The sequence below is a fragment of the Sebastes fasciatus genome, chromosome 8 (genome assembly GCF_043250625.1).
Source record: "Sebastes fasciatus isolate fSebFas1 chromosome 8, fSebFas1.pri, whole genome shotgun sequence".
Taxonomy (NCBI): Eukaryota; Metazoa; Chordata; class Actinopteri; order Perciformes; family Sebastidae; genus Sebastes; species Sebastes fasciatus.
In genome coordinates, this window is record NC_133802.1 from 4,716,788 (window position 1) to 4,743,948 (window position 27,161).

The window sequence follows — 27,161 nt, forward strand, 5'->3', positions numbered from 1 at the left end:
CCTCCTCCCCCAGGTTTCCCCTCAACCCGTGTCGCACGCTCTCATTGGCTGTAGCTCGTGGCCGGAGTCCCCGACAGGTCCAGATATTTAGCATGCTAGATATCTGGAATGTGTGTCTGCGAGGCATCGGTGAGCATTGGTGAGCCTCTCGGCTTGCGTCTTTGAACAGTTCACACACGAGGCTCGAGCGCTGATGTGCGAGCGGCGAGCCAACGCGATTTGCGTCTGATCTGGGGCTTTTGTCAGGGAGCTCCAAAAACTGTCGGGGAGTGGAAAATCAGGGCTAAAGTTGTGTAGTGTGAACTCGGCATCACCTGTTTGCCTTACAGTAAATCCACAGGAAATGTCGACTCGTCTGTCAAACATCATCTGTTGCTCACTCTCCTTCTCATCCTTTTGTTCTTATTTCAAGGTGAATGCTGGGGTATCTGCCATCATTTCTCTCTCCTCCTCCTTTCCTTTCTTTCTTTCTTTCTTTCTTTCTTTCATTCTTTCATTCCCTTGCTCCTTTTCACCACCAAGTTCTCTTAATGGTGCACAATGTTCAGCCCTCTCATGGCCTTCTTTTAAAGCATATTTCCCTCCGTCACTCCTTCCTCCTCATCCTTCCACTGTTGCTCTGCTCTTCCACCTCCTCATGATCCTCCAGGAAATGTTAAATCACTTGTGAAGACTTCTTTTTCACCCTCCGGTTCATTCGCTCCTCTTCAGCTCAATTCTACAGAAAATGCTTGTCATCTTCTCTTTCATTCCCATTCATTCCCCGGCTCCTCTTCATTCTTCATCCTAGCCCCCTTCACAAAATGTTCAGTCACTTCTTTTTCATCCTCACATCCTTCTCGTTCCCAATTACTTAGTAAATGCTTAATCAGCTGTCGCCTCTCACTTCTCATCTTTTCACGTGTTCAGTTTTTCTCATCCTTTTTCTCCAGGCAATATTGCACCACTGTCATCGCATTCAACTTTTCCCCTCACAGGGTGTGAAATTAACATGGACCACCAGCCAAATGTAGGTTGGTTCTGACCATGGCAGCCCACTAACTTTGTTGAGATACCACCAGCCACACTGGCAGGTACATTTCATGGACCTTTATCTGCAAGGTACTGTGCTAAATGTCCAGTGTGTAGGATCTGGCGGTATCTAGCGTTGAAGTGAGGAGATTACAACCAACTGAAGCGTCTCCCGTGTGCCAAGTGAGTTGGGGAGCTACGGTGGACGACGTGAAAACGCAAATGTCCCTCTCTAGAGCCATTTGGAGCCGAGCCAGTGTGTAGAGTGTGTGTGTACGTGGGAAGTGAGTGGTGAAGAGAGAGAGAGAGAGAGAGAGAGAGAGAGAGAGAGAGAGAGAGAGAGAGAGAGAGAGAGAGAGAGAGCGGCCCACACAGGAAATGTTAACAGAGTATGGTTTGTCCGTTCTGGGCTAGTGTAAAAACATGGCGGCGCAACATGGCGGACTCCGTAGAGAGGAACCGCTCCCTATGTAGATATAAACGGCTCATTCTAAGGTAATGAAAACACAATTCTTATTATATAAAGTGTATAATTATACACTGAAGAAAACATACTTATTAATTATATATTCCATTTCTGCCAATAGATCCCCCTAATTGTTACACACTGGTCCTTTAGGCGACTAACTCAACAACAGTAAGGGGTAACACATACTGTCCGTTAAGGTTAAAACGACGTAGAAATGTATACCTAAACACTTCTCCTACTCCTGCTGAGCCCAGAGGGTGTATTTTTTAGCCAGGGCTGGCCGCCATATGGGTGTCGACTCGGATCGGGAATGATAATTAGCGTTGTGTGCAACAATCAATCGTTTTATCACGTGTAGTGTGTCATAATAGACGGCAACGGACGACGCGTTTGAGACGCCTCATAATGTCCCAACAGAAAGTCTAGAAAGCATGTTTGATTTTTTTTGGCCTTCCAAGACGTATTCCATCACGGCCGTGACTGTGACCGGCCGAGCACAGAGTAATCTGCTGCGAAAGCACTCGCAACTGTAACAACAATGGCGAAGCGAAAGAGAAACGATGACGCTGTGAGGTAGAATTGTGAAATGGAGGAAAGGTTTGTGAAGCTACGGCAACAACATCCCAGCCTTTTTGATGTTTCCGTGAAGGAGTACCACGACAGAGAGAAAGCTGGCGTGAAATAGCAGAGGCACTTCAGTAACCCGGTGAGTCGGCTACTGCCGTTAGCATCAAGCTTCCTTCCTGATGACTTCATGCACGTCATGAAAGACGATCAGCGATGACGACGTGTAGTCTGTCATGTCACTCGGCCAAGTCACAACAAGAATTTTTGATTCTTAGACCCCGTCTACACGTATTCAGATATTTTTTAAAAACGCACACATATTTTCCTCTACGTTTTGGCCTCTCGTTTTGAAAACGCCTTCTAAGGTGCACATTTTTAAAAACTCCGGTTACTTTGTATCTGTGTGGACGTGTAAAACGAAGCATTTGGGAAGCGATGACGTCTTCTCCTTATTTCGCTCATGCCCATTGTTGCTTTGGGTAATGAGCATGCGCCAGATACAATAACAAAGATAGCGGACTACCGGCTTTTTTACGTTTGTTAGCACTGCTCGGACTAATTACTACCTAATATTTACATGATTGATGATTGAATGTGCATTTGGGCGATTGAAGGAGAGGTTTGGAGCACTCAGAAGAGCTATGGACAGAAACCTGAAGGATCTCCCTTTTGCCATTTATGCATGGAAAGAGACAGTTGATGACGGCAGAGTGATGAGTCATGCAGTTTGACCAGGAATCAGCCCCCCCACGAACAACAACTGTTATCCAACTGACTGTAAAAAGCTGAAGGAAAGGAAGTGAGAAGAGTGGTAACAAAATTCCTTGACCCATAACTTGTGATCTCACTTGTGGTGACATGTAAATATGCATCTGATTATATTTGCGTTTGAGCGGAGATATTTTGTGAAAACCAAGGCGGTATGGAGAGATTCTTTTGTATCTTATTTTTTAAGGAGGGGAAAATATCCATTTTAAGAAATATCCGTATACATGTAGACAGGGCCTCAATCGCCTAATCTGACATAGTGGTCATCGTAACCGTCAAGAATGTAGTCTGAACCATGCATTAGTGTCACTGAGCTGTAAAACAACACATTACCAGTTAAGAAAAGCAGCTGTTTTACTTGCAGGGGGTTACATAGGATAAAGTGCTGTGGATGATGGGAAAAAAAAATCTTATTTGAGTGAAGAATGTGAGCAAATCCTCCCACACTTGATGTGTATGTGCGTGTGTATATATATATATATATATATATATATACAGACGTAGGCAAAGTTGTTGGTAACGTTCCGTTAAAGAGAGAAAAACCCACAATGGTCACTGAAATAACTTGAAACTGACAAAAGTAATAATAAATAAAAATTTACTGAAAATGAACTAATGAAAATCAGATATTGTTTTTGAATTGTGGTTCAACAGAATCATTTTAAAAAACAAACTAATGAAACTGGCCAGGACAAAAATGATGGTACCCCTAGAAAAGATGTAAAATAATGTGAACAAAGGGACATATTAAACTAAGGTGTGTCCTGTAATTAGCATCACAGGTATCTTCAAACTTGTAATCAGTCAGTCTGTCTATTTAAAGGGTGAAAAGTAGTCACTGTGCTGTTTGGTATCATGGTGTGTACCACACTGAACATGGACCACAGAAAGCTAAGGAGAGAGTTGTCTCAGGAGATTAGAAAGAACATTATAGACCTTCATGTTAAAGGTAAAGGCTATAAGACCATCTCCAAGCAGCTTGATGTTCCTGTGACTATAGCTGCACATATTATTCAGAAGTTTAAGGTCCATGGGACTGTAGCCAACCTCCCTGGACGTGGCCGCAAGGGGAAAATTGATGACATATTGAAGAGACGGATAATACGAATGGTAACCAAAGAGCCCAGAACAACTTCCAAAGAGATTAGAGGTGAACTCCAAGGTCAAGGTACATCAGTGTCAGATCGCACCATCTGTCACTGTTTGAGCCAAAGTGGACTTAAAGGTCACATATTATGCTCATTTCCAGGTTCATAGATGTATTTTAATGTTGCACTAGAACATTTTTACATGCTGCAATGTTCAAAAAACCCTTTATTCTTCTCATACTGCAGCCTGAGTCTGCCTGCCTCAGAGCCTAATTCAGCCTCTGTCTGAAAACCCCTGATTCACAGCCTGTCTCCTCCCACTCTGCTCTGAATTGGTCAGCGTTTTCTGTCAATCAAACGTCCTCAACAACACAGCGTCACTATCTCCCCCTCCCTCCCGGAGAAGCTCTGGAGAGAGAGGAGCTAGAATAAAGTTTATAAACCACTTTAAAGTTTATAAACCAGAAACTTCACCCAGCGCACGTGACCGGAGGAATCTGATCAGAAATCGGCGACAAATGATGAACATCTGCGGTCCAGATTCCAGGTTCTCCTGACGGTTTCTCTCAGGTAAATAATGCTATTTATAGCTCTGTTAGTTAACTCAGTGTTTACCTCATGCATCAACTCTGTAAACCGTAAACATACACTCTGTTTTACGTCTGTCTTTACAGATCCATCTGTGAGAAATGACCGACAGAATCATCCCAGAGGAGAGCAGACAGCTGAGAGCAGATAGCTGTGAGCAGATGGGAGATACAGAGCTAACCCGTTAGCATGTATCTACATGCTAACGGGTTAGCTACATGCTACCGCTATGACACGGTGTGTAAACACAGCGACCATCAGGGTGGAAAATAGAAGATGTGAAACAGTAGTCAGTTCATTATTTCTGCTAAAAGATAAATGTATGGAAGATCAGAGTAATGGTATATTATTTACAGTTGTAGCTGTCTCTGTGTTACCATGACTACAGACCACCGGAGCTTAGCTTACCATAGTTTACCAGAGCTGAAGACTTTCTCCTGTACCATGTCAACATAACTGCAGGTGAGATGATTACAAATGCTGTGAATAATTAATATTGTCATCGGTCAACTCAAATAAAGTTTGACTGTGAAACAGAAATGTGTTGTGTTGCTTACAAGTCACTATTTACTACCTGTACTCTTCTACATGCATGACATCAAATATATATAATATATAAATATCATCTGTTTAAACAGTGTAATTACATAAAGCCTTTGTGAAAGAACATGTTATATTTAGATGATGGGAGTACATGAAGCCTGTTCTGCTGGTTCTTGCAGACTAACTGTAGGAGCTACTTTGCTCAAGTTCGGTTGAGGAGGAGAGACAGTGACGTGCTGTGGGGCGGGGTCAGCTACTGAAGGTTCTGCTCTGGTTCGACCAGGAAACCCTCACGTGGCTTGCATTCTCAAACGACGTCAGAAGAGAAGGAAAAGCTGCGCAGCGTTTTTCGACACCCATTTCCGGACAAACGGAGCAGGAGAAAAAGAGAGAGGATGGTCTTTTATGATACTATGGTGACTTGTAGACACACTGGGGACAGATATTGATGTTTAAAAGACATGGAAAAGTGCATTTTGCATAATAGGTGACCTTTAATGGAAGACAACCGAGGAGGACACCAAATCATAAAAAAGCGAGACTGGAATTTTCCAAAATGCATATTGACAAGCCACAAAGCTTCTGGGAGAATGTCCTTTGGACAGATGAGACAAAACTGGAGCTTTTTGGCAAGTCACATCAGCTCTATGTTCACAGACGAAGAGATGAAGCATCCAAAGAAAAGAACACTGTACCTAATGTGAAACATGGAGGAGGCTCGGTTATGTTATGGGGCTGCTTTGTTGCATCTGGCACAGGGTGTCTTGAATCTATGCAGGGTGCAATGAAATCTCAAGACTATCAAGGCATTCTGGAGCGAAATGTGCTGCCCAGTGTCAGAAAGCTTGGTCTCAGTTGCAGGTCATGGGTCCTCAAACAGGATAATGACCCAAAACACAGCTAAAAACACCCAAGAATGGCTAAGAACTAAACATTGGACTATTCTGAAGTGGCCTTCTATGAGCCCTGATCTAAATCCTATTGAACATCTGTGGAAGGAGCTGAAACATGCAGTCTGGAGAAGGCACCCTTCAAACCTGAGACAGCTGGAGCAGTTTGCTCACGAGGAGTGGGCCAACATACCTGTCAACAGGTGCAGAAGTCTCATTGAGAGTTACAGAAATCACTTGATTGCAGTAATTGCCTCAAAAGGTTGTGCAACAAAATATTAAGTTAATGTTACCATCATTTTTGTCTAGGCCAGTTTCATTAGTTTGTTTTTTTAAATGATTCTGCTGAACCATAATTCAAAAACAATATCTGATTTTCATTAGTTAATTTTCAGTGAATTTTTATTTATTATTACTTTTGTCAGTTTCAAGTTATTTCAGTGACCATTGTGGGTTTTTCTCTCTTTAACGGAACGTTACCAACAACTTTGCCTACGTCTGTATGTCTGTATATATATATATATATATATGTATATATATATATATATATATATATATATATATATATATATATATATATATATATATATGTATATATATATATATGTATATATATATATATATATTCATAGCACAAGAAATAGTAATTACAAGGAGCCCTCAGCATCAGGAGGTCCGGTCCTGCTCGACCGGTCATTCTGTTCACAACGTCCCTCCAGCGGCTTCCTATTAGCGTTGGGAGTGTGTTGGAGTGGAGATAAGACGGGCACTACTGCATGTCTCAAAGCGAGGGGAAAGGCAGGTGCGAGAAGAGGGGAGGGGGGAGTCAGAGTCACGTGAAACAGGCGCCGGCTGGTGTATAAAACAAGCTCTCCCCTTTCTACGACTATACCTCCAACCCCGCACCACTCCTATCTCCAGCTCCAGGAAACTCTCAGGGTGCAATTTACCGCTTGCACTGCACTGATAATACTGTCTCCTCGGCAGGAAGGAGAGAGTAATGGGCTGGAATAGAAAAGAGAGAAAGACAGAGAGAGATAGAGGGTGGGGGGGTGGGAGGGAAGACAGAAAGAGAGAGGAGGGAGAAAATGGTAAAGAGAGGGGGAGATAGAAAAGAGTACAGGGATGTAATAGGTGAAAGGAGGAGGAGGCAGAGGGAGTATCACCTTGGAAATTACAAATGCAAGCCCGAGGCCCAATTTGTGTCAGTGTGAAATGCACCAACATGTGCTTAAACCAGGAAAAAAACCTCACCGGACTGAACCATGACTCGACTCGATACAAACTTATCTCCTGCTACTGAGAAACCCTCAAATGAATCTGCTTTTAAGAAAGCTTCATCACTGAACTCACAGCATGTAAATCTAAAGTGTTCAGTCAGAAGTGACTGCTGATTAAAGGCGCTGACACCGTCGGATGTCGGACAATTTTGCCGATGAGTGTCTGTCGCACTCGTTTTTGCAGTCTTTTCCGCACCGTCTGCTCTAGTCTGCCCTTGTTGGAGGCTTTTTGGCTGATTCAGCATTTTAAATCGAGGCCGTCGTTGAGAGAAATCACTCTGATTGGCTGTTCAATTTAAGCAAATCAGTGCACAAGAAGAGAAAAGGAAGTGAGGAAAACAAGCCAACGAGTAAAGTCAAGAGGGCACACAGAAGGCTCTTCTCATTTTTCATCTTCATGTCATCTGATCGTTCCAATACACAGATATTTTCACAACCACATGGCCATCTGGAATGAAGCCAAGTGGTGAGCGAGAGTTGTGTTGAAATGGTAGGCAAACGCCGCTTTGTTTAATGTACGTATCATAACAACGGCTTGTATATCCGCCGTCCTAAGTAGTCCGGTTTCTCTTTTAATACACACTACTGCCACCTGCTGGTAGGGAGAGTTATTTCATCTCACGCAGGTGCAGAACGTAAGCAGTAGTTGGCCGTTGGCTGCGATGTGAGGCGACACAACAGTCGGCCTTCATTGCCGCTAGTTCTTTGATGTCAGTTTGGTGTATCTGGACCTTTTCAAAGCCAGCAGGCTCAGATGACAAAAACAATATAGATACGTTTCACGTCCAATCAGTTCGCCGTCGGAAAGATATTCCTAAATATAGCGTACACATAAACAGATATACTTTTTTTAGGTCGCTAAAATATGTTTTGCTGCCCCCCCCCCCCCCCCGTCCACAGCACTGTATTGCTTTGCTCCGGTGCCGGTACTCCTGTCTGTTTCTCGATGCTGGAGGCGTGCCGACCATCATCTACTGTAAGTAATACACCTACTATGGATAAGTACTTCATACAACCCCACTTCAAAACACCCCAACTATCCATTTAAGTATATTGCTGAAGAACAATATTGGTGGAAGGTTGGTAGGGTTTCAACTCAGATGTGGATGATTTCATAAGGATGGCATTTTTTATATATTTTTTTATTGCTATGCACATTGCCTATATGGATGGAATAAAATTACAGATCTGTTTGAGCTAATTTAACTTAACACACATGTTGAAATGGTAAATGGTAAATGGACTTGCATTTATATAGCCCCTTTCTAGCCTTCCAACCACTCAAAGCGCGTGTCAGCATTCACCCAATTCACACACACATTCATACACTGAGGCTGCTAACCTGCCCATCAAGATCTATCTAATCTACATACTGATTCAGACACCGATGGCACAAAATGGCACTTCATATGAAAAAGGTTGCCGACCCCTGGTCCCACTGGTACAGTTAATGGTTAGTGTTTTGATGTTGAATATCATAACAATTATTCAAACGACTAGTCCCGTTAAATATTACCATCACTACTAGTTACTTATGCTGATCGGCTCCTGCATTTGAAAGTGACTGTGTTAATATAATGCTGGAAAAAGATGATTATCCTTGGAAAGCATTGCTAGCTTCTCTGCTTTTACCATAGCAGTGCAATTGTTGATCAAAACTATGCTCTATTTATTCATCAACTTCATATCGTACAAACATGGAAGAAAAAACAGGGTTAAAAAAAAAGTCATACAGAGCTGAGTTTGACCTCAGGCAAAGTGAAGTCACAAGATCCATGTTAGAGGGGCATGAGACTTCTGTGTGTGTGTGTGTGTGTGTGTGTACCAGTTTTTTGGCATTCTCTGCTTCCTGGCGTTTGTGTTGTCTTTCCCGGGTCATGGCTTTTGTCATCTCCTCCCTTGCTGCCTCCTTCTCTCTTTGTGCCACTTTGGCCAATTCCTCCTTCAGTATTGTCTGCTGCCGTTCATACCTGAACACACACACACACACACACACACACACACACACATAAACACACACAAACATTACCATGCTTCCATATGTTGCATAAAGTCATCAGTTTCTGCTTTTCCAAATCCTTTGATTACAGTCAACTACAGTACTTTAACCATATATTCCACAAGGGGGCAGCATATACCTGCTTTCATCAGACCAGACCAGTCAAATACATGGAGTATTTAAGTTGTGTCCTTAAAAGACAATATTAATTCTCCTCTATTAGACATATACTTGGAGTGATTGAGAAAACAGGAAATTTAAAAACGGCTTGAATTGGTTTTCAATCAATTTGATCAATATTCTACATTTTCAATTATATTAAGATATTTTGTGTTGAGGACTGCAATAAAATGTTTTTGATCCTATAAGTTGTTTTCGAGAAAGGTAAACACAACCAAGATACTAGGGCTGCATGATTATGGTCAAAATGATAAGCACGATTATTTTGATCAATATTGAAATCACAATTATTTATCACGATTATTCCTAGATTTTAGGGATAAAATATTTTTATTGCAATTTCCCATTTAAAAAAACAGCGCTGCTTTCACTTCCATATTGTGCTACACTCCAACCGTAAACAATTTTTAAATGTTAGCCTTTTACTTTGTTATAGTCATCTATAGTGGTTATTTACATAAAAACACAAAATTCAAATGATTGATTATTTAAATATTTGCTTTGATTAAAACAAATCTCGGCATCAGTAGTTCTAATTATATACTATAAGCTACTTAGAGTTAGTGTTATGAGGTTAAACAAGTCATAATTCACTCTCTATCTAGTTTATATTGCTGTGAAAACATCTCCTTCAAACAACTGGATTTATTCAAGTTTCTCACCAAAAACTACAATTTACAAGATAGCATTTGAACGCATCATGATATCCTTATAATTTACCATTGCCCACTTTACAACAGGCTTCATTTGAAAACCTCAATAGAAGCTTTGAATGTAAAAAAATTATATTCAGTACAGTCCTAGTCGCTTGTAATGATTTTAGAGCAAAAAAAGGCACGGTTAGTCACTATAATCTAAATTAATTCTGAGCAACACATATGACCCAACGTAGCTATTTTTGTACATCAGTATTTTACGTTATTTTTATCATCCCCAGGCATAAATCAGCCTGAATGTTTTTCAAACACATCTATATTACAAACCCAGATGTTCTTTAACCTACCTTCTCTGCTCGTCCTTAGCGTAGGAGGCTGGTTTGCTGGTGCTGGACTGGGTACTAGGTGGTGCCCGGTGCTGTGGGCTCTGCTGGGGTCGAGAGCTGGAGCTGGAGCTGGGGCTGGGGCTGCGAGGAGCACCTGGACAAAGACAGAGTGGATGTCAGAGTGAGAAACTCTTGTAGAAAACAGATTATTATAAACTGTGGCAGCTTGGTGACCTACAGCATTACTATTAAAACAAGCCCTATATGGTTTAATTAAATGATACCCGATTATTTAATCTGATGCGTTCATTTTTCTGAGAAAAATAAGTGGGGAGTCAAATTATATTCAAGGACTAGTGATGCAGGCTTTCTGTTAGATATTTGTAGTCTCCAAGCTGAGACAATCCTAATGACATCGTCAGGCTTGTTTTATCAGACTTGACAAATGGTGCCTTCAAATAGGGGTCGTGTTTACCGTGTTCACGAGAAGAGTCCATATGAACGCCAGCCTCTTGTGGTATTCACAACTTCGTAAGTGGAAAGTTTGTGAAAGCTCCGAGTTCACGAGTTGTGACGTGTTTGTTGACGTTAGACGTCAGAAATGGCGGAGGCCATGGAAGTTAATTTGTCGGTGCATAAAAAGTTAATATATTGTAATTTTAGTCGTATATTTTTTCCTTGGTAATTTTATAATATGTCTGAGGAAAATGTTTATATTCCCAAATGCCTCCTCTTTTACCTTTGTCATTATGCCTTTGCATTTCCTGCATTATGTTACCCGCTTGCTAAATTGTTAGAACATGTGGCTTCTAGATGCCGACAGTAACGTTAATATTGCCGTTGCTTAGCAGCGATGTTCTCACGACTTAACCACTTGAACGCCAAGCATATCGGGACTTCCCATGTTGTTAACACAAGCTCACGAGTTTCATTTGAAGGCACCAAAAGCTCCTTCAGAGCCACAGAAGACAGAAGTAGGCAGTACACTTCATGACTAGTAAACTAACCTTTATATACATGGAGATCCCCTTTCATATCTAAATGTGGAATTACAGTATAAGGCTACAAGTTTAACTACTAGGACAATTTTTCATTTCCTTTCCAGGACACACGATGGGCGCACATACAGTATCTTGTGCTCTTGACAATATGCAAACAGCCCATTAACCAGGTCAGCCAGCAATGTTTGGTGTTTCTACGTTTTGTCAGCAAAACTTGTTGTGAGGGAAACACTGTAGGGTGCATGATACCTGTGTCTTTCGGAGGGCTTGAGGTTGATGAGGATGTGCGTTCTGGAGCAATATTGGCTACTCCTTTCATCCTCTGGAGAACGTCTTCTGACAGCTAGGGAGGGATAAAGAGCACATTTAAAAAAAAAAAAAAGGCAAAGATGGGTGGGCTAAGTTCACAGACAGTATCAACACAGAATTGAGCACCTATGGTTGCCCTAAGGTTATCTTTCTTCTTCGCTTTGTTTTCTATTTAACAATGAGAAGCCTTTCTGCAAGTTTCTACAAACTTAACAATGGTTTACTGGAATAAAGCATATCATGCAAATTAAGTGATGTTGTCTTTATTCAAACCAAAATCAGCCTTTCATCTTTTCTGAATGCTTCGGAAAGGACAGAGGAACTTTGGTCAAAGGCAAAACACACAAACCTTCAAAATGTGCCAGAAAACAGTGGGTCACTGTAGCTCTACTTTATGTCGGCATGTGTGTGTGTGTGTGTGTGTGTGTGTGTGTGTGTGTGTGTGTGTCCAGGGAAATGGTTAAACATAGTTACATTAAAAAAACCACAGTAGGCAGCAGCCGCCCCTGACTCACTCTTTCTATGACTCACAAGATTTGAATGTGCAGGCCGGGCTGGTAAATCAGATAATCTGTCAGGCTCGTCGTTTTTGTGTTTTTCAAACATTTTCACAATCATTAAGATGCATGGAAGAACAGCACCAGGAGTAGCCTATAACATCTTAACTTTAGGTTTATCTTTTATGTTCCAGTGGCTGTTAAACTTCACTAGCTTCAATTTGAGTATAGCTAGGTCTGAAGGTGCCTTCAATCCTACGGGAAATTTGGAGATTACTTCCAAAATCCAAAAAGTTCCCATACTGTATTTTCAGAAAGTAGGAATTTCCTATGGCTGCTGTCACACTACAGGCATTCAAGCATTTTGTTTTGTGTGTGCATGCATGTGGCTTTAATCTTTCATTTTGAAAGCAGTACATAATTAAAAATAACACCAAGCTGAAAAGCACTGCTTCAACCTGCAGTAGGCAGAAGGTTTTTGGCATCATTGGGAAGAAATTCCATAATAACCTTTCAGCATATTGTAATTAAAGTGTTCTGAGTGAAAACTAGACTTCTGCACCTCCTCATGGCTCTGTTTTCAGGCTTCAGAAAATCTATTATTATTTTCCTAATCTAATCTCTCTAATTCAAGTGTTCTGATTTTGGCCAATCGCAAGTCATTTCAGAGAGAGTGCATTCCTATTGGCTGTTCATTCAACGGAGGCAGATGTCAATCACTCGGGAACTCCGATCAAACAGTCAAACTAGGCAGCTCTGATCAAATATGAATCAATATTCTGTAACTGTAATGCCTATTTCTCGCGTAAAATGTTTTCAGAATCATCTTGTAGTGTACTGTTTAGCTGTAAAATGAGAACGTTTTCAGCAGCTGGTGGGCGGTGCTTGTTATTTCCTCTGCTGATGTCAACATGGCTGCCGGGTCACAAACTTTCTCATTTTACAGCTAAACAGTTCACTACAAGATGATTCTGAAAACATTTGAGGCGAGAAATAGGCATTACAGTACCAGAATATTGATTCATATTTGATCAGCGCTGCCTAGTTTGACTGTATGATCGGAATTAGCGAGTGATTGACAGCTGTTCAGAGACAGCAAGACTCCAGCTCGGTTCTGATTGGTTGTTTTCTTCAATTCTGTGAAATCTTGCAGATGCCATTAGGAGCACCGGAGGGCACAGAGACACATGATTTTTTCAGATTACTGGTCTCATGCACTACTGTCAGGATATAGTGACCGTTTTATAAAAATAACTCCAAAAAATATTGAACACAGTCTAACAGTCTGTCCAGGAAAATCCTGACACTACATTCCTTTATCTAATCCATGTTGTGAAGGTGAGGATGGAGGTGAGGATGCAAAGGTGAAAAGGGGTCAAAGGCTGGGCTTATACATTCTGCAAAGGTAGCTGTTTACATACACTGCTCAAAATGTTTCCCTTTTGTTGTTCCTGCTAATTGTTTTCTTTCAGTGTTACACTCATGACGTTTTGTTCTGTGTTCATGTTGTTGTGTGCATATATGTTATGATTAGGAGCACTTGCTTTTTTGCAACAAACCTTATCTGCTTTTTTTTTTTTTACTGCAAATGCAGCAAAATCATTGTCATGTTCTTACATGACTGCATAAAGGTATCAATCGAAGTCTCCGTTTTAATTTAATTAATTGTGCAGTCAGCATTAATACATTTAACCATAGAGTCGTTTAATATGTGGCTACATGCAGCATTGTATTACTTCTTACTGTATTACTTGGCACCTCACAAAATTCCGACATTTACAGCAGCACTGGAAGGCAGCACTGTCAAGAGGCAGAGACCAAACCTCATTCGAAATTTGACAATTTAAAGCCCCCTTGGTTATGAACACATATCCCAATAGCAACATTTTAATCTCTCCCTGATTCAGCTATGCGTCCACCGTGCAACTGAAGTGTTCCAACACAATATTAACGGTTCGTTGGCCTCTAGCTGAACGCTTTATCTCTATCATTGATAGCAAGCGCTGGACCTGGGCTAACAGGTCGTGAATTGTAAAAATGTGTGTTTTCTTTTTAATGTAGTACTGCTGGGTGGATACTTGATATGCCGAATATATCACAAGACCCTGAGGGTTTCAGAAATGATGTTGGTTTATTTGCCAGATATGTTCTTTTAGCCGATAAGCAAGGTCAACTTTGACTTGCAGCTTAATACGACAGAGGTTTGGTGTATAACGAAGACGGGTAATGTTTCAGGTCCTCCATCAACCTGCACCCAGCCCTGCATCCCTTTACATCAGCATCACTGCAGCAGTCGCTTTACATCTACATGTACATGTACATCGCGTTGGTTCAACTCTTTAGGTTCGTTTGGTTTGCTGTGCTGCAACATGCTAACGGCTAACGGCTAATACTAGTAGAGTAATGTTAGCATGGCTAATCAAACGCTGCTTAGATTAGCTTTACCTTCACTCCCCGAAGAATCCGGACTCTGTCCTCATCATCCACACCGAAGGACACTTTCCTGGTCGTACTCTCTCCTGAGCCCATGCCTGCTGGTGGTAAGTGACAGCTTTGCTAATGATCTTCTGTAGAATAATGTTACTGTCATGAATTGATGTTAGATGTTAGCTCCTCTGTTAGAGATCAACTGTTAGTGTTCTGCTGCTCAATGACAAAATGTGTGACAGATGGGATCCTGGTTGCCAGATTCCTTTAAAACCATCCCCCTCTCACAGATGTGTGTAAAACTTACGGAGCATGGTTTCCTATTTGTATTAATAAAATGGAGCAAGTAACTTGGATTATTCATCCCAACACAATTTATCTGCATGTGTTTTGCCAGTGCATTTAGGTAAAATGAAAAACGGTTGAAACACTGTTAATGACCTATTTACAGACCAACTTGGCAACCCTGCTGTCATACACTAAAGCAGCCTTGAATGAATGAACTGTCAAGAGCCAATCATATACTACATAAAGCATACAAACTAGCACACATACATATAAATATGGAGACACGTGCATTACCATCAGTTTATTTGTAGCATAAACACAAGCAAGTCTCCCCTAAATGTCAGTGTTCACGCACATCAATGTTTACTGTATATAAAGAACGTACAAGGAAACCACACAACCATTCAAGAGACATTCAGTTAACTTTCAATAAACAGACAGAAAAACATGATAAATGTTAGAAATGGCAAAAAAAAAGGGCAAATCAATTTATGGAACCTGCTTATTGATCTCTATACTCCACAAAAATCATCCCAATTGTTAATAAAAAAGTTTTTGTAAACAAATTATCTGGTGATTAAAATGCTTCAGTTCTATAATGCAGTCATGGTTTTGTATAAAAGCATGGCATTAAGAAGCAATGTTTCCCAGTGAGTATTTTTGGGGTAACCAAAGTCCTGAATTGTGGGATACAGAACAACAAGCTAATTTCTGAACAGGAAGGTCATTTTTCCAATACAATTACACATAAATGCACCCATTTTTACATAATTCTTAACCGATCTGCACTTTTATGAATGTATTTCCATACAGACTTTTGAAAGAAACCAGTAAATCCACAAGTACAAAAAAAAAGTCTCTGTTGGAGGCCAATTTACTTGGTTGAACACCCAAACAAATTCTATACATGGAAAATATTGAACATTACAAGTTGTGTTAGTAACAATAATCTTTATTTATAAAGCACTTTTCATATAACAGATGTTGCTCAATGTGCTTTACAGTAAAAAAATAATAATGCAACACATTTCAACAAGGGAAAATAGACAATGAAATAAGACAATAAAAAGATGATAAAATATACAAGTGAAAGTAAAAAAAAAAAAATCAAAGACCATTTAGAATAATAAAAATGAGAGAGAAGATTAGTAAAACAGATAATAATAATAAGAATAAGAATGGTCAAAATTATAAGCCAAATTGAATAAATTGGATTTCAGCTGTCGTTTTAAAAATGTCCACAGAGCCCGCATCACCTATAGCTCTTGGTAGGGTATTCCATATTTTTGAGAATAGTTAAAAAAAAAAGCTGTGCTGCCTATTTTCTTGTATGTATAATTGTGTGTAACCAAGCATTGGCAGATTTGACAGCTTGTGAAGGATTATAGAACGACAGAGAGTCTGCAATGTAGGCCGGTCCTAAACCACTAAGAGCTTTAAAAACAAGTAAAAGAACCTTAAATCTATTTTAAAAAATAGTGGTAGCCAATGTAGTGTAGCTAAAACTGGGGGCACAGTTCTGAATAAGTATAGACGTATTAATAAGTAAGACATTTTTCAATTGACTTTTTGGGAAGCTCAGTAAAAAGAGCATTGCAATAATCTAATCTATTTGAAATTAAAAAAAAATGTATAAGCATCTTTATAAAATAGGAATGACCATACTTTGGCAATGTTTCTTAAGTACTAAAAGACTGTTTTGGTCACCTTCTTTATGTGTGAAGTAAAATGTAACTCTGAATCTAGAACAATGCCCAGGTTGCATGTTACTTCTGGTTTAATCACATCTCACTGTGCAGTGTGATCCAGGACTCTGGTGTGTTTGAATGTATACTGAACGCTGGGTAAACGGGCTCCTTAAACACAGCCCTGAAGGTGTGGAGGTGCTCCCTGCGCCCTTTGGTGTTGTGGAACATTAATGTCCCCGCCTCATAGTTCAGCGCCATCTCAATCCTCATTGGATGATTGGTGATTTCCCCCAGAGCCACGTTGCAGGACGTCTGGCACACCGTCAGCTTGCCGTTTTTCCATTGCAGCCGCCAGGAAACAGAGTTGTGTCCCAAACGACTGTGGTCACCACGGCGAGGGATGCTCTTGTAACACACACCCAGCGACCACATGCTACCGGCCCCAATTTCTACCACCCATATGTGCTCCCCACTCGAGAACGCCTGGCTGCACAGAACCTGGGGTGCGCTTGTAAAACGCTCCGGGTTCTCTGCATATGGCTGCTTGGTGGGGCTGTACTTGATTGTGCGAAGATCGTTGGAGACTATCAGGCTGGGGTGGGCGCTGCAGGGGTTGAAGGTGAGTTCCAGGGGGTTCAGGAGGACATGAAGGAAATCCAGGAGGCGGGTCATTTCTGAGCGGAAGTCTTGGGTTTTGAGGCCCGTCTGTAGACGCTTGGTGTTGAGTGGAGCCTTTGAGGGGAGCGTGGAAGGACTGGCTCCCGTGACAACTTCTCTCAGCTTATGTTCAATCAGCATGAACCTGGAAAGCAGAAGAATTTCCTCAGTTGATGCTTGTTACCATGTTACCATGTGCTCTGTTTTGGTACTTGGCATCACGTCTTTACTTATGTAGGCTGCATGAATGCAAAGACATACAAATGTGTGTCGACTTATCTGCTTATATTTACAATATATTTATAAGCTAATAGTGTTCATTTGGCACATTTTTATATTTTGTATTCTGCGACCTCGGTTTGTAAAGCTGATAATGTGAATAAAATATATTTCTATGGTACATGTGTGAACTAATCTCTATCTTTGTTCTCATCAATCCATAGATGGGATAATGTAAATAAGGGCCGGCTCTAGCCCTTTTGGTGCCCTATAGGCAAAATTCGGATTTGGAGCCTTCTAGGGTTAGGGTTCAACCCCCCAGAACCCTAAACCTACGCCCGTAAACCGCAACACACATCAGACATCACAATGGTTTTAAAACAAAAATTAAGATTTTTATTGGGATGTAAATAAATCTGGGATAATTTATATATTATATTACATTATCATTCTATGATATATGAGTTATTAGAGGAGAAGTGAGGAAGGGGTAGGGAAATATAAGTTTTACTTCTACCTACTCCTTTTCAGACACTATTACTCTTGTTTTGTTTGTTATTATTATTTTGTATCTGTTTTTATTTATTTTAATGTTCGAAATAAAGTCTTTCATTCATTTTCATAAATTATTGTATTTATTATAATATAAATAAACAATTGGTCCCAGATAGTGTTGCTTAAAAGTGTTTAGTGTTTAGTCAGTTTTACTACAATTTACACTTTTATTAACAAATAAGTGCGGCCGTGCAGATGAAAAAGTGAGAGAATGAGAGTTGCAGGGGTGAAAAGTGTATTTCTTTCTTTCTTTATTTATTTGTTCGTTTGTTGCCCCAAGGCAGAAACTGAGGAAGGGCGCCCACCGGTATTTAAAAAAAAAATAATACAGTATATATACTGTATACACAGCCCAGCGCCCCCCAGAAGGTGGCGCCCTAGGCGACCGCCTATGTAGCCTATATCTTAAACCTGCAATAGGCAGAATGTTTTTGGCATCATTGAGCAAAAATTCCATAATAACATATTATATCATATTACATATTGTAATTCAAGTGTTCTGAGAGAAAACTAGACTTCTGCACCTCCTCATTGCTCTGTTTGCAGGCTTTAAAAAAATCTAGATCGTGACGGGAGACTTTGGCCAATCACAGGTCATTTCAGAGAGAGAGAGCGTTCCTGTTGGCTGTTAATTCAACAGAGGCAGCTGTGAATCACTCGCGAACTCCAATCAGACGGTCAAACTATAGGCAGCGCTGATCAAATATAAATTTATATTCTGTTACTGTAATTACTATTAAAAAAAAAGAGAAAGTTTGCTATATTTGGTATTTCCTCAACTGATCTCAACATGGCGGCTTGGTCACAAACTTCCTTTCTGATTGGTAATTTTCTTCTGGTCTGTGAAATCTTGCAGATGCCATTAGGAGCACCACAGGACACAGAGGAACATGATTTTTTTTTCACATTACCTGTCTCATGCACTACTGTCAGGATATAGTGACTGTTTAACAAAAAAAACTTTTTTAATCATATTTGCTCCAATTCTAAAGACTGATGTTTTAAGCCGGCCCTGATGCAAATAGACAATTATGCATGCTGTTAATTTATCAGTGAAAATACTTCCAGTATGTGGAGGGACTAATTCTTTCACTAGATTTTTTTTGTATTTGTTCATTTTAGTTGAGAAAGCAGTATAGATTTCTGCCGTACCTGTGTATGAACATGCATGCATCTGTCTCACTGAGGGCCTGCGTGGCACTTCGCTGAGCCTCCACTAACTGCTGCTGTTGCTCTTCGAGTGCAGTCAGTCCAAACTGCCAGCTTTTTCTGCGCAGGTGTCTCTCCTCCTCCAATAGCACACGCAGACGCTCCCTGTACCTGAACACAACACAAAGGTACATCAAAATACGGGTAAACTGGGAGCTGTTGTATTATATAACTAGAATTGCTTGTACATTCCTCCAGTATTGAGACCTTTATTAACAATAGATGGCAGTTTGTTTTTCCTTTAAGGTTTATATTTTCTTTTACATGTAAGGAGATCAAACTTTATAATTCTGAATAATGACTATAAACTATCACCTAGTCCAGCTGTTTTTAAACATTCCATGACATTTGAACACCATTACTTTGGTCAAAAAGTTGACTGGCAGTCTAAAAATGCTGACAAACTGGTTTTATAACATAAAGGGATTGGTATGTTGAGTTCATGCCCGCATTTTAATCTTTAAAAGCCACTGCCTGATCCTGCTCTTCAAGCCTGAGAGAGGAACTGCTTCTGGTAATCTGATGCACATACTTTCTGTAAATCATACCGCGACTGATTTAACACATAACCTGGGATTTACAGTACACCAACAAATTGCTCAACCACCATTTAAATGTAAACAAGAGTTGACCCATCGCCTTTTAAAACTTACATAGTACATCGTCTTACTCATTTAAAAAACATAGTGTACATTAGGATTGGTCGATTTTTAATTCAATAATGACAGAAAAACACATTTCCATCCTTATATCTAATCATATCTATTTTTAATGTCATAGCTATAGATAGCCTATATAAATATTCCATACAATTTGATAGAAGATATTATCCATATCCAAGGCCAGCTCTAGCCCTTTTGGTGCCCTTGGCGTGTTTTGATTTGGAGCCAGACCCAAAAATAAAATTATTATTATTATTTATTTTTTTAGAGGGCGACCAGTAGAGAGGAGGTGGCGCCCTAGGCGGCCACTTATATTTCCCTTCCTCCGTTGATGTGAATGAGACCCAGACCGAGGGTGGAGCTATGGCTGGAGCGAGGGCTGAGAGGCGAAGTTAGCAAGCCGTGATGACAGCGTGACCCTGTGACCCAGCCATGTGACCGGGCGGCGCTCCATGAGCCCAATGGATGCGGAAGATTGCCGGAAGATCCAGGTACTTTTCCAGTCTGACGTCGAGCCATTTTGGCATCATGTGCCACTGAGCAACTTTCATAGGAATGAACAGGGCCCCGCCTCCAAGGCTGTATCCAGTTCTCTTTACACATTCATGCCTCAAGGACTTTACAATTTGACAGTGGGACAGCCCTAAACCCTCACAGACTTTCCGGGAATGCACCTCAAAATTTGTGAGTCTTTGAGTGTGGACATTTGGATTGAACCTAAAACATACAAACCCACAGCAGTCATCAGATTCTGATTAAAATGTTGCTAAATCCTCATTGGTGCATGGAAGTGTGTGACACCTTTGACCAATTGCATCTTTTAATACATCTGCTTTAGGACATCACGTGTTACTTTTAAAGGCCGTATCAATACCATCACACATGCAGTATACTGTGTTACCTGTACACTAGTGCAGCTATACTGTCCATGACAGTGACAGCCTTGTTGACCAGTTTGTCCCCTGTATCTTCAGAGGCTCCTTGTTCCTCGGCTGACTTCTGTAGGAGACTCTCAGTTATCTGCAGCCTGCAAGAAACCACCTGGAAAACAAACGCATTAGAGATTTGTGTTTTTTTAACACTTTTCTTGTAACAGGTTGTTAAGGCAAGGGGCAAACACAGACTTTTATTTCATTTCCATATTATTGAAAAGAGATGAAGAGTCCTACATTATAGTCATTTCCGAAAAGTCCCTGTCACTTTTTGATAACTGATAACTTTTGGCACTTCTACTCAGTACAAATGTAATTTAAGTGTTTGATTCAGTCACCTGGAACAAAGAACTCCCTTTTACCTTGTCAAAAGTCATACGCTGTTAGACAATTTTGCATTCTTGTCATTCACCAGTTCCAAAGCACATTGGCAGGGTGCCAGATAGCTGCCAGCCACTCTATTCAAACCTCAAATGTCATGTTTTCATTGTTGTTCAGCAATGGGCATAAAGTTAATCCCCGTCATCACTGCTCAACAAACTGCACTCTCTAAAGTTCTCTGTTAGGTAGCAATATATTTACAGGTCCGTCATTTCTGAATACATTTCCTGGGAAAGGACAAAGTAATTCAGTGCCAATTAAAGATAAAATAGGAATTTCCTTGAAAGAAAAGTTTGATTTAAATGCAAATAAACATTCATTTATTATTAGAAATGTTATTGTTCATGTCTGTCAAATTGTGTGCTTGCCTGTTGATAAATTTCACATTTCTGCATGTTCAGCTGACCTGCTCTGCAGTAAGAAAGACTCTCTAGTTGCACATTTTGTACATTTGGAATATACACAGCTGCTTTGTCAGGAAATGGAAAAAAGAGGAACTATTCACAGTTCGACAAACAAACATTAAAATTAAAATGATAAATCATGGCCTCTTGTGCATTCACATAGGAGGAGTCTGAAAAAAGGAGGGTAAAGAAATAAAAATATAAATAAAAATACCATAAAATATATTTTAGTTTTGGCCATTCATAATTAAATTGGTACAGCACCTTATCACTTTGGTAATCTAAAATGAGTAATAACAGGAGCCCATCTGTTTGAAAATATGTCTGTCTTTACATGGTATTTTGCTGTATTTTTTTTCCATTGTGTAAACTTCATTAACCTGTCTTGCCATTGATGTAGTGTGGGGGGGGGGGGGCAGTGGTTTCAACCAAGATAAATATTTTTTTGGCACCAATAAATAAATACTCCTATAATATAAAACATAGCAGGCTCTTAAGGAATCCATCGGTACCAACCATGTCATACTAGCCGGTCACGAGAGAGGCTAAATAACGCTCCAAACTTGCGTGTTTTGGCAAGGAAAAACTAGCATGGCCATTTTCAAAGGGGTCCCTTGACCTCTGACCTCAAGATATGTGAATGTAAATGGGTTCTATGGGTACCCACGAGTCTCCCCTTTACAGACATGCCCACTTTATGATAATCACATGCAGTTTGGGGCAAGTCATAGTCAAGTCAGCACACTGACACACTGACAGCTGTTGTTGCCTGTTGGGCTGCAGTTTACCATGTTATGATTATGACCGTGTTGTTAATTGATTTCCAATAATACATATATACATATATTTGCAAATACAAATGAAACAACAGAACTACCTTGCTGCGGCTCTCCAGCGCTCGCCTCATCTCCTCTTCGGCAACATTGAAGGTGAGAACATCGTGGTTCTGGTGATGGCCCTCTATAAAGCACTTGCTGCACATCAAGGTCATGTCCTTGGAACAAAAATACTCGAGGGGAAGCCGGTGGGTGGCACAGCCCTTCACCCCCAGCTCACCCAGGGCCTCCACCACAGTGTGTGCCTTGAACGACTCCTTCTCCTGGTGTCTCTGAAGGTGCCGGGAACACAGCGACACCTCACACTTCAGGCAGGTCTTCACAGCCGGTGTCTGCTCGTCTATACAGTGGTCGCAGTAAACCTCCATCCTCTCGGGCGGCTCAGTCTCAGGCTGTCTGTCCAGCTGCGGTGTGGCGGCTCGGTAACCCTCGATGATGCTGCAGAGTTTGAAGTTTTTCTGCAGGGAATCCACACCCTCATACTCCTCGCGGCACTCTGGGCAACGTGGAAGTGTTTTGTCGCTCTTGTCTGCGGTCTTGCCGATGCAGGCTTGACAGTAGTTGTGGCCACAGGGAAGAACCACTGGATCAGAGAAGAGCTGGAGGCAGATGGGGCAGCTGAGCTCATAGGCTAGCTGCTCCTCTGGCTTGGACAAAGACATGGTGGGAGGCGAAGATGTTGGTAGCTTCTTTTGCTACTTGTCGATTATTTCTCTTCTCTGCTCACTCTTGTTGTCAAAACCTCCAACTCGTCTTACCTCGCCTCTACCTTTTGTCCTAAAACGCTCTCTGGTTTCTCCTCCCGTCTCTTCTTCCCACCAGGTAAGACTACAGGTGAGTCTACAATGACAACAGGTAATACAGGCAGTAAACAGAGCAAACAAAGAAGTCAGCAGCCCTTAGCAATTCATCAGAATGGCATGTATCCATAAATGTGTACAGGACAGCATTCCTTTCCGAGAGGCCCTGACGTCTGTGCTACCAGAAATTCACACCACCATACGGGTTGCAGTTGATGGTAAAAACATGCTACACATGACAGTGGTCACGTGCCTCTGAGCTCATTTTTGGAAATTAGCAGCGACGTACATGAAACCTGCCTTGACGGAGGTCTGCGCTCTCCGAGTGCACTTCTAGTTATTATTAAAATCAAGCAGTAAAACAATGGCTTACGAGATTTTTTAAAAACATTCATGCAACCTCAGGGTGGGAATGAACCTTGTGTGCGTAATATATCACAAGAAGCCTGTAGCAGTCCATTGCCCATATCGGGATCCAGTCCCGGGTGAGCAGAGTGCAGCAGCGCGTTGGGCCGCTGCATGTCACCGTAGCTCCGCTGTGGGTCTGGCCCAGAAAGCTGACGGCTAGGCCCGAGCAGCGAGCCCCAAACGGAGCTCTCTCCATCCACTCCCTGGCGCTGCTGCACGCCCCAGGCAGCCTCGACCCTCGCTCAGCTGTCTGGACTGACCAGTTTGGGCGACGAACTGCTGCCCCGGGTCCTTCAGGGCTGCTTACTACAAGCTAACTGTTACGTTGGCTAACACAAGTAGAGCTGGATACAAAGGCCCAAATACAAAGGATTTGTTTTGTTATGTGTTTAAAAGTAGTTCATAATTTGCACGTTATAATATATTTCCTAATATGCTAATGTATGATACTTTACTGACAATTCATCACATAAAATACAATGGAGACTGAAGATGACATTTGGACATTATCATTGGACCAACAACGCAATGTCAATCTTGTATTCTGCTGGTTGTTGATTGGTAACAAGCCAATGTCCTCCCTTGGAGCGTCTTTTTATGTGTTTTGTCCACGCACAGATTAGCATGAAAAAAAATCAAATACATTGAATTGATAGAAGAGGTCCCGCTTCAAGGGAGGACAGCACTATCCCGTCCTCCCTTGCCCCCATCACCATTTTCTTGCCTGCCCTGCAGGTGTCGCTGCAGAAGCATTTTAATTAGAATTTAAATAATGGATTTTTTCCAAAGAAGAGAGAAAAAAATATTTTTGAAATGATACTGAGATTTGGTAATGATTCATTTCAACCAATTACTCTTTTTTTATATTTTGGTCTCCCTCTCATCTACCAAAAATAGAGGAAGAGCATCTACGCCTCTATGGACTGGCCTCTACTGGAAACCACAGAGAACAAATCTAACATGAGACAAGTTTTGGTCATTTTCTTGTCCTGTTGAGCCCTATCCCTATACCTGTGGGAAAAAACGCCTAAAATATAATTGCAAGCGGTAATGATCAGGATCCAAGCAGATTGACAATGATCAATGATGTATGGATTGCTACATTGTTAGCAAGTAGAACTTGGCCACATGGGAATTCATACCCTGAACTTTAGTAATCCGGAGAATGTAACTTACTGATGGGCAGAAAGTGCTTCTATTCAGATGCAGGCCGTTTCCTGACGACCTCTTTAACCCCACCCACCAGCTCCTGGGCCAGGAAGCCAAACCGAACAACCAACCGGAAGGCAGAGAGAGGGACGTCACAAAACTTAAAAGATTCACAATAATTAAAATGTTGGGGATTTTGAAAAAAAGTCACACATCAACCTGCTTCTCTCAGGTGTATTGTCATAGATTTTGGTGAAATGTGTGATATTTAACCACCCAGGGATTCAAACCCATGACCTCCCCAAAGAAGGTAATTTACTGACAGCACCACCAGAGAGATAGGGTTTTACACACATCTTCTTACAACTTGAGACTATGACATCACATGCAAAAACTGGGTATTTTTGTCTATTTAAATTTAAAACACAAAAGTCAAAATGTTGGTGCTAAAATTCTGAAAAATAACCCCATCATTCTGCTGGTTTCGGGTGTATTGTCAAATACTTTGGTGAAGTTTGATCGAACATTTGGCGAAATAGAAAATGTTGTGCATACCGTACAAATTACAGTAAGACATTGATGCCACCGCGGACTCACTGTTTGACCGATCTGAACGCCACTTGAAACATGATATCTAGGACCCAAATAATGTCTGTCTCAATTTCCGTAACATATGAGTGAAGAGATAAAGTTAAGAAATAAAGATGCAAAGTCATTTTGAATATTTTGAAAAATATAGAGTGACGGACTTCTGAATAGACCAGAGGTTGCAGTGAGGCCAACTTTTGTCATGGGTTTCCACCTCCTTTAGTTTTCTTCAGTAGACTTGAAAAAACCCACAACCCAACCCATAAGGTGTATAAAATTCTTTATGGAAATTAAGAAATGCATGACCGACTGTTGGTTTTATCCAACAGCAACATTGTTTGGTTCATTGGGTGCATGAAAACTATGTGTGTGTTTCTGCATGTGCTCGGATGTACACTAAACGGAGGAGCCTGGTATCGTACACACAGTAAAATCACATGCGCTGACACTCCTGTTGACTGTAAGCACCGCAGGGGGAAAAAGCACATTGTTTCTAGGTATCAAGGTCACCTATCAACAAAAAGTCAGGAGAAAGTTGAAAGTGAAGAGGGTTTTCTATAAATAGACACCCAGACGTTTGAAAATGGTGGCTCCAACTGTTTCCAAAATAACTGATAACTGCAGGTACTATATCCTAGGTCCTTGTTTGACATATTGAAGCATAGAATTGACTTCCTAAAATAGAAAGACAATGCTTACTCAATGACTGGCCATAAATTCAAGAAGAGATGTGATTATCTGACATGCTTAAGCTGCTCTCAGGTTGTTAAAACATAAAACAAATAACTGTCAAACATGTGCATACAGTATTTATTATTTATTAAGTGTCATTGCTGATATACATCCCACATTTCCAGTACAGGTCAACACAAAGTTGTAATATGCCATGCTGAACTTTCCTCCAATAAGTTTGTCTGCATGTCTGTGAGTAATGTTTTAGACAACAAACATTGGTGTGAGACTTTGACACAAGGACATCAGAAAGGACATCTGGTGGGCACAGAGCCCGGGAAAGAACAGGAAGCCTGCATGAAACAGTATACAACAAAAAACTAATTAAATTCAAATTACAAATTGAGCTTAACATACATCCTTGACCTTGGAAAAATCAATTGATAGATTAATTCCAATTACTTGCTTGTTCTGGAGCTTTTGACTGTCTCACTTGGTCCTCATCAGCAGCTTGAGTTTGCTTAATTGGCACGAAATTTTTGATCTACCAGCTTTCCATGATTCTCAGCGCTTCGAGTCCATGTTGGCTTAACTATGTGAAGCGCTTGCTACTGTAGTTCTGGTCGACAGCTCCACAAAAAGCAAGTATGTAAGTGAACCTTGAGTCAAGATTGTTTTCCTCACATTAGAAACTGTTCACTAACTGGTATATGTTTGTACAAAAAGAGGGCTAGTACAATACTTTACAAATGAATCAATCATTAAATTCAACATATTGAATACAAAATGTATTAATTAGCAATTCACTGAAACAATTAATAGCGGAATTAAACAATAAAAATGGAGATCTAAATAATTAGTGAAGCTTAAAAACCTATTTGAAAATGCAATTTTAGAAAGTAAACAAAAATATAATTTAGATATACACTTTGTGATGAGAGAAAGTATATATCTAAATTTCTCATAGTAATGTAAAACTATGTTAAATTACACACCATATATCAGATGTGCAAAGTCCATAGATGGAAGAGAATAACTAGCTTTGTAAATTTAATCAATTGGCAGAACCTCCGCTGCCCAGTAGATTGCACTCTGCCTGACGTACACCAGTGGA

General features: G+C 40.7%; 2 protein-coding genes across 3 annotated transcripts in view; both read right to left on the reverse strand.

The window, feature by feature from the left end:
• LOC141772181 (MICOS complex subunit mic25a-like) overlaps positions 1 to 14,836 on the reverse strand; it is a 108,524-nt gene extending 93,688 nt beyond the window's left edge. For both annotated transcript variants that reach the window (XM_074642884.1, XM_074642883.1), the window contains exons 1-4: positions 14,618 to 14,836; positions 11,616 to 11,709; positions 10,387 to 10,519; positions 9,030 to 9,174 (exon numbers count right to left, since the gene is read on the reverse strand). In XM_074642884.1, the coding sequence (XP_074498985.1) occupies positions 9,030 to 9,174; positions 10,387 to 10,519; positions 11,616 to 11,709; positions 14,618 to 14,701 (456 nt within the window). In that variant the 5' untranslated portion in view covers positions 14,702 to 14,836. The remainder of the gene's footprint in view (positions 1 to 9,029; positions 9,175 to 10,386; positions 10,520 to 11,615; positions 11,710 to 14,617) is intronic.
• Positions 14,837 to 16,122: 1,286 nt separating this feature from the next.
• LOC141772172 (E3 ubiquitin/ISG15 ligase TRIM25) lies at positions 16,123 to 23,353 on the reverse strand. Its single transcript, XM_074642871.1, has 4 exons — positions 22,472 to 23,353; positions 20,779 to 20,918; positions 19,159 to 19,326; positions 16,123 to 17,377 (listed from the first exon to the last, which is right to left on the reverse strand). The coding sequence occupies exons 1-4, from the start codon at positions 23,090 to 23,092 to the stop codon at positions 16,669 to 16,671; spliced, it is 1,638 nt and encodes a 545-aa protein (XP_074498972.1). The 5' UTR covers positions 23,093 to 23,353; the 3' UTR covers positions 16,123 to 16,668.
• Between the last annotated feature and the right edge of the window lie 3,808 nt (positions 23,354 to 27,161).

Coding starts and splice junctions, on each gene's coding strand:
- LOC141772172 (XM_074642871.1), bottom strand. CDS start 23,092: ATGTCTTTGTCCAAGCCAGAGGAGCAGCTAGCCTATGAGCTCAGCTGC. Junction 19,327..20,778: donor ATAGCTGCACTAGTGTACAG/GTAACACAGTAT, acceptor TGTTGTGTTCAG/GTACAGGGAGCGTCTGCGTG. Junction 17,378..19,158: donor GCATGCATGTTCATACACAG/GTACGGCAGAAA, acceptor TCTGCTTTCCAG/GTTCATGCTGATTGAACATA.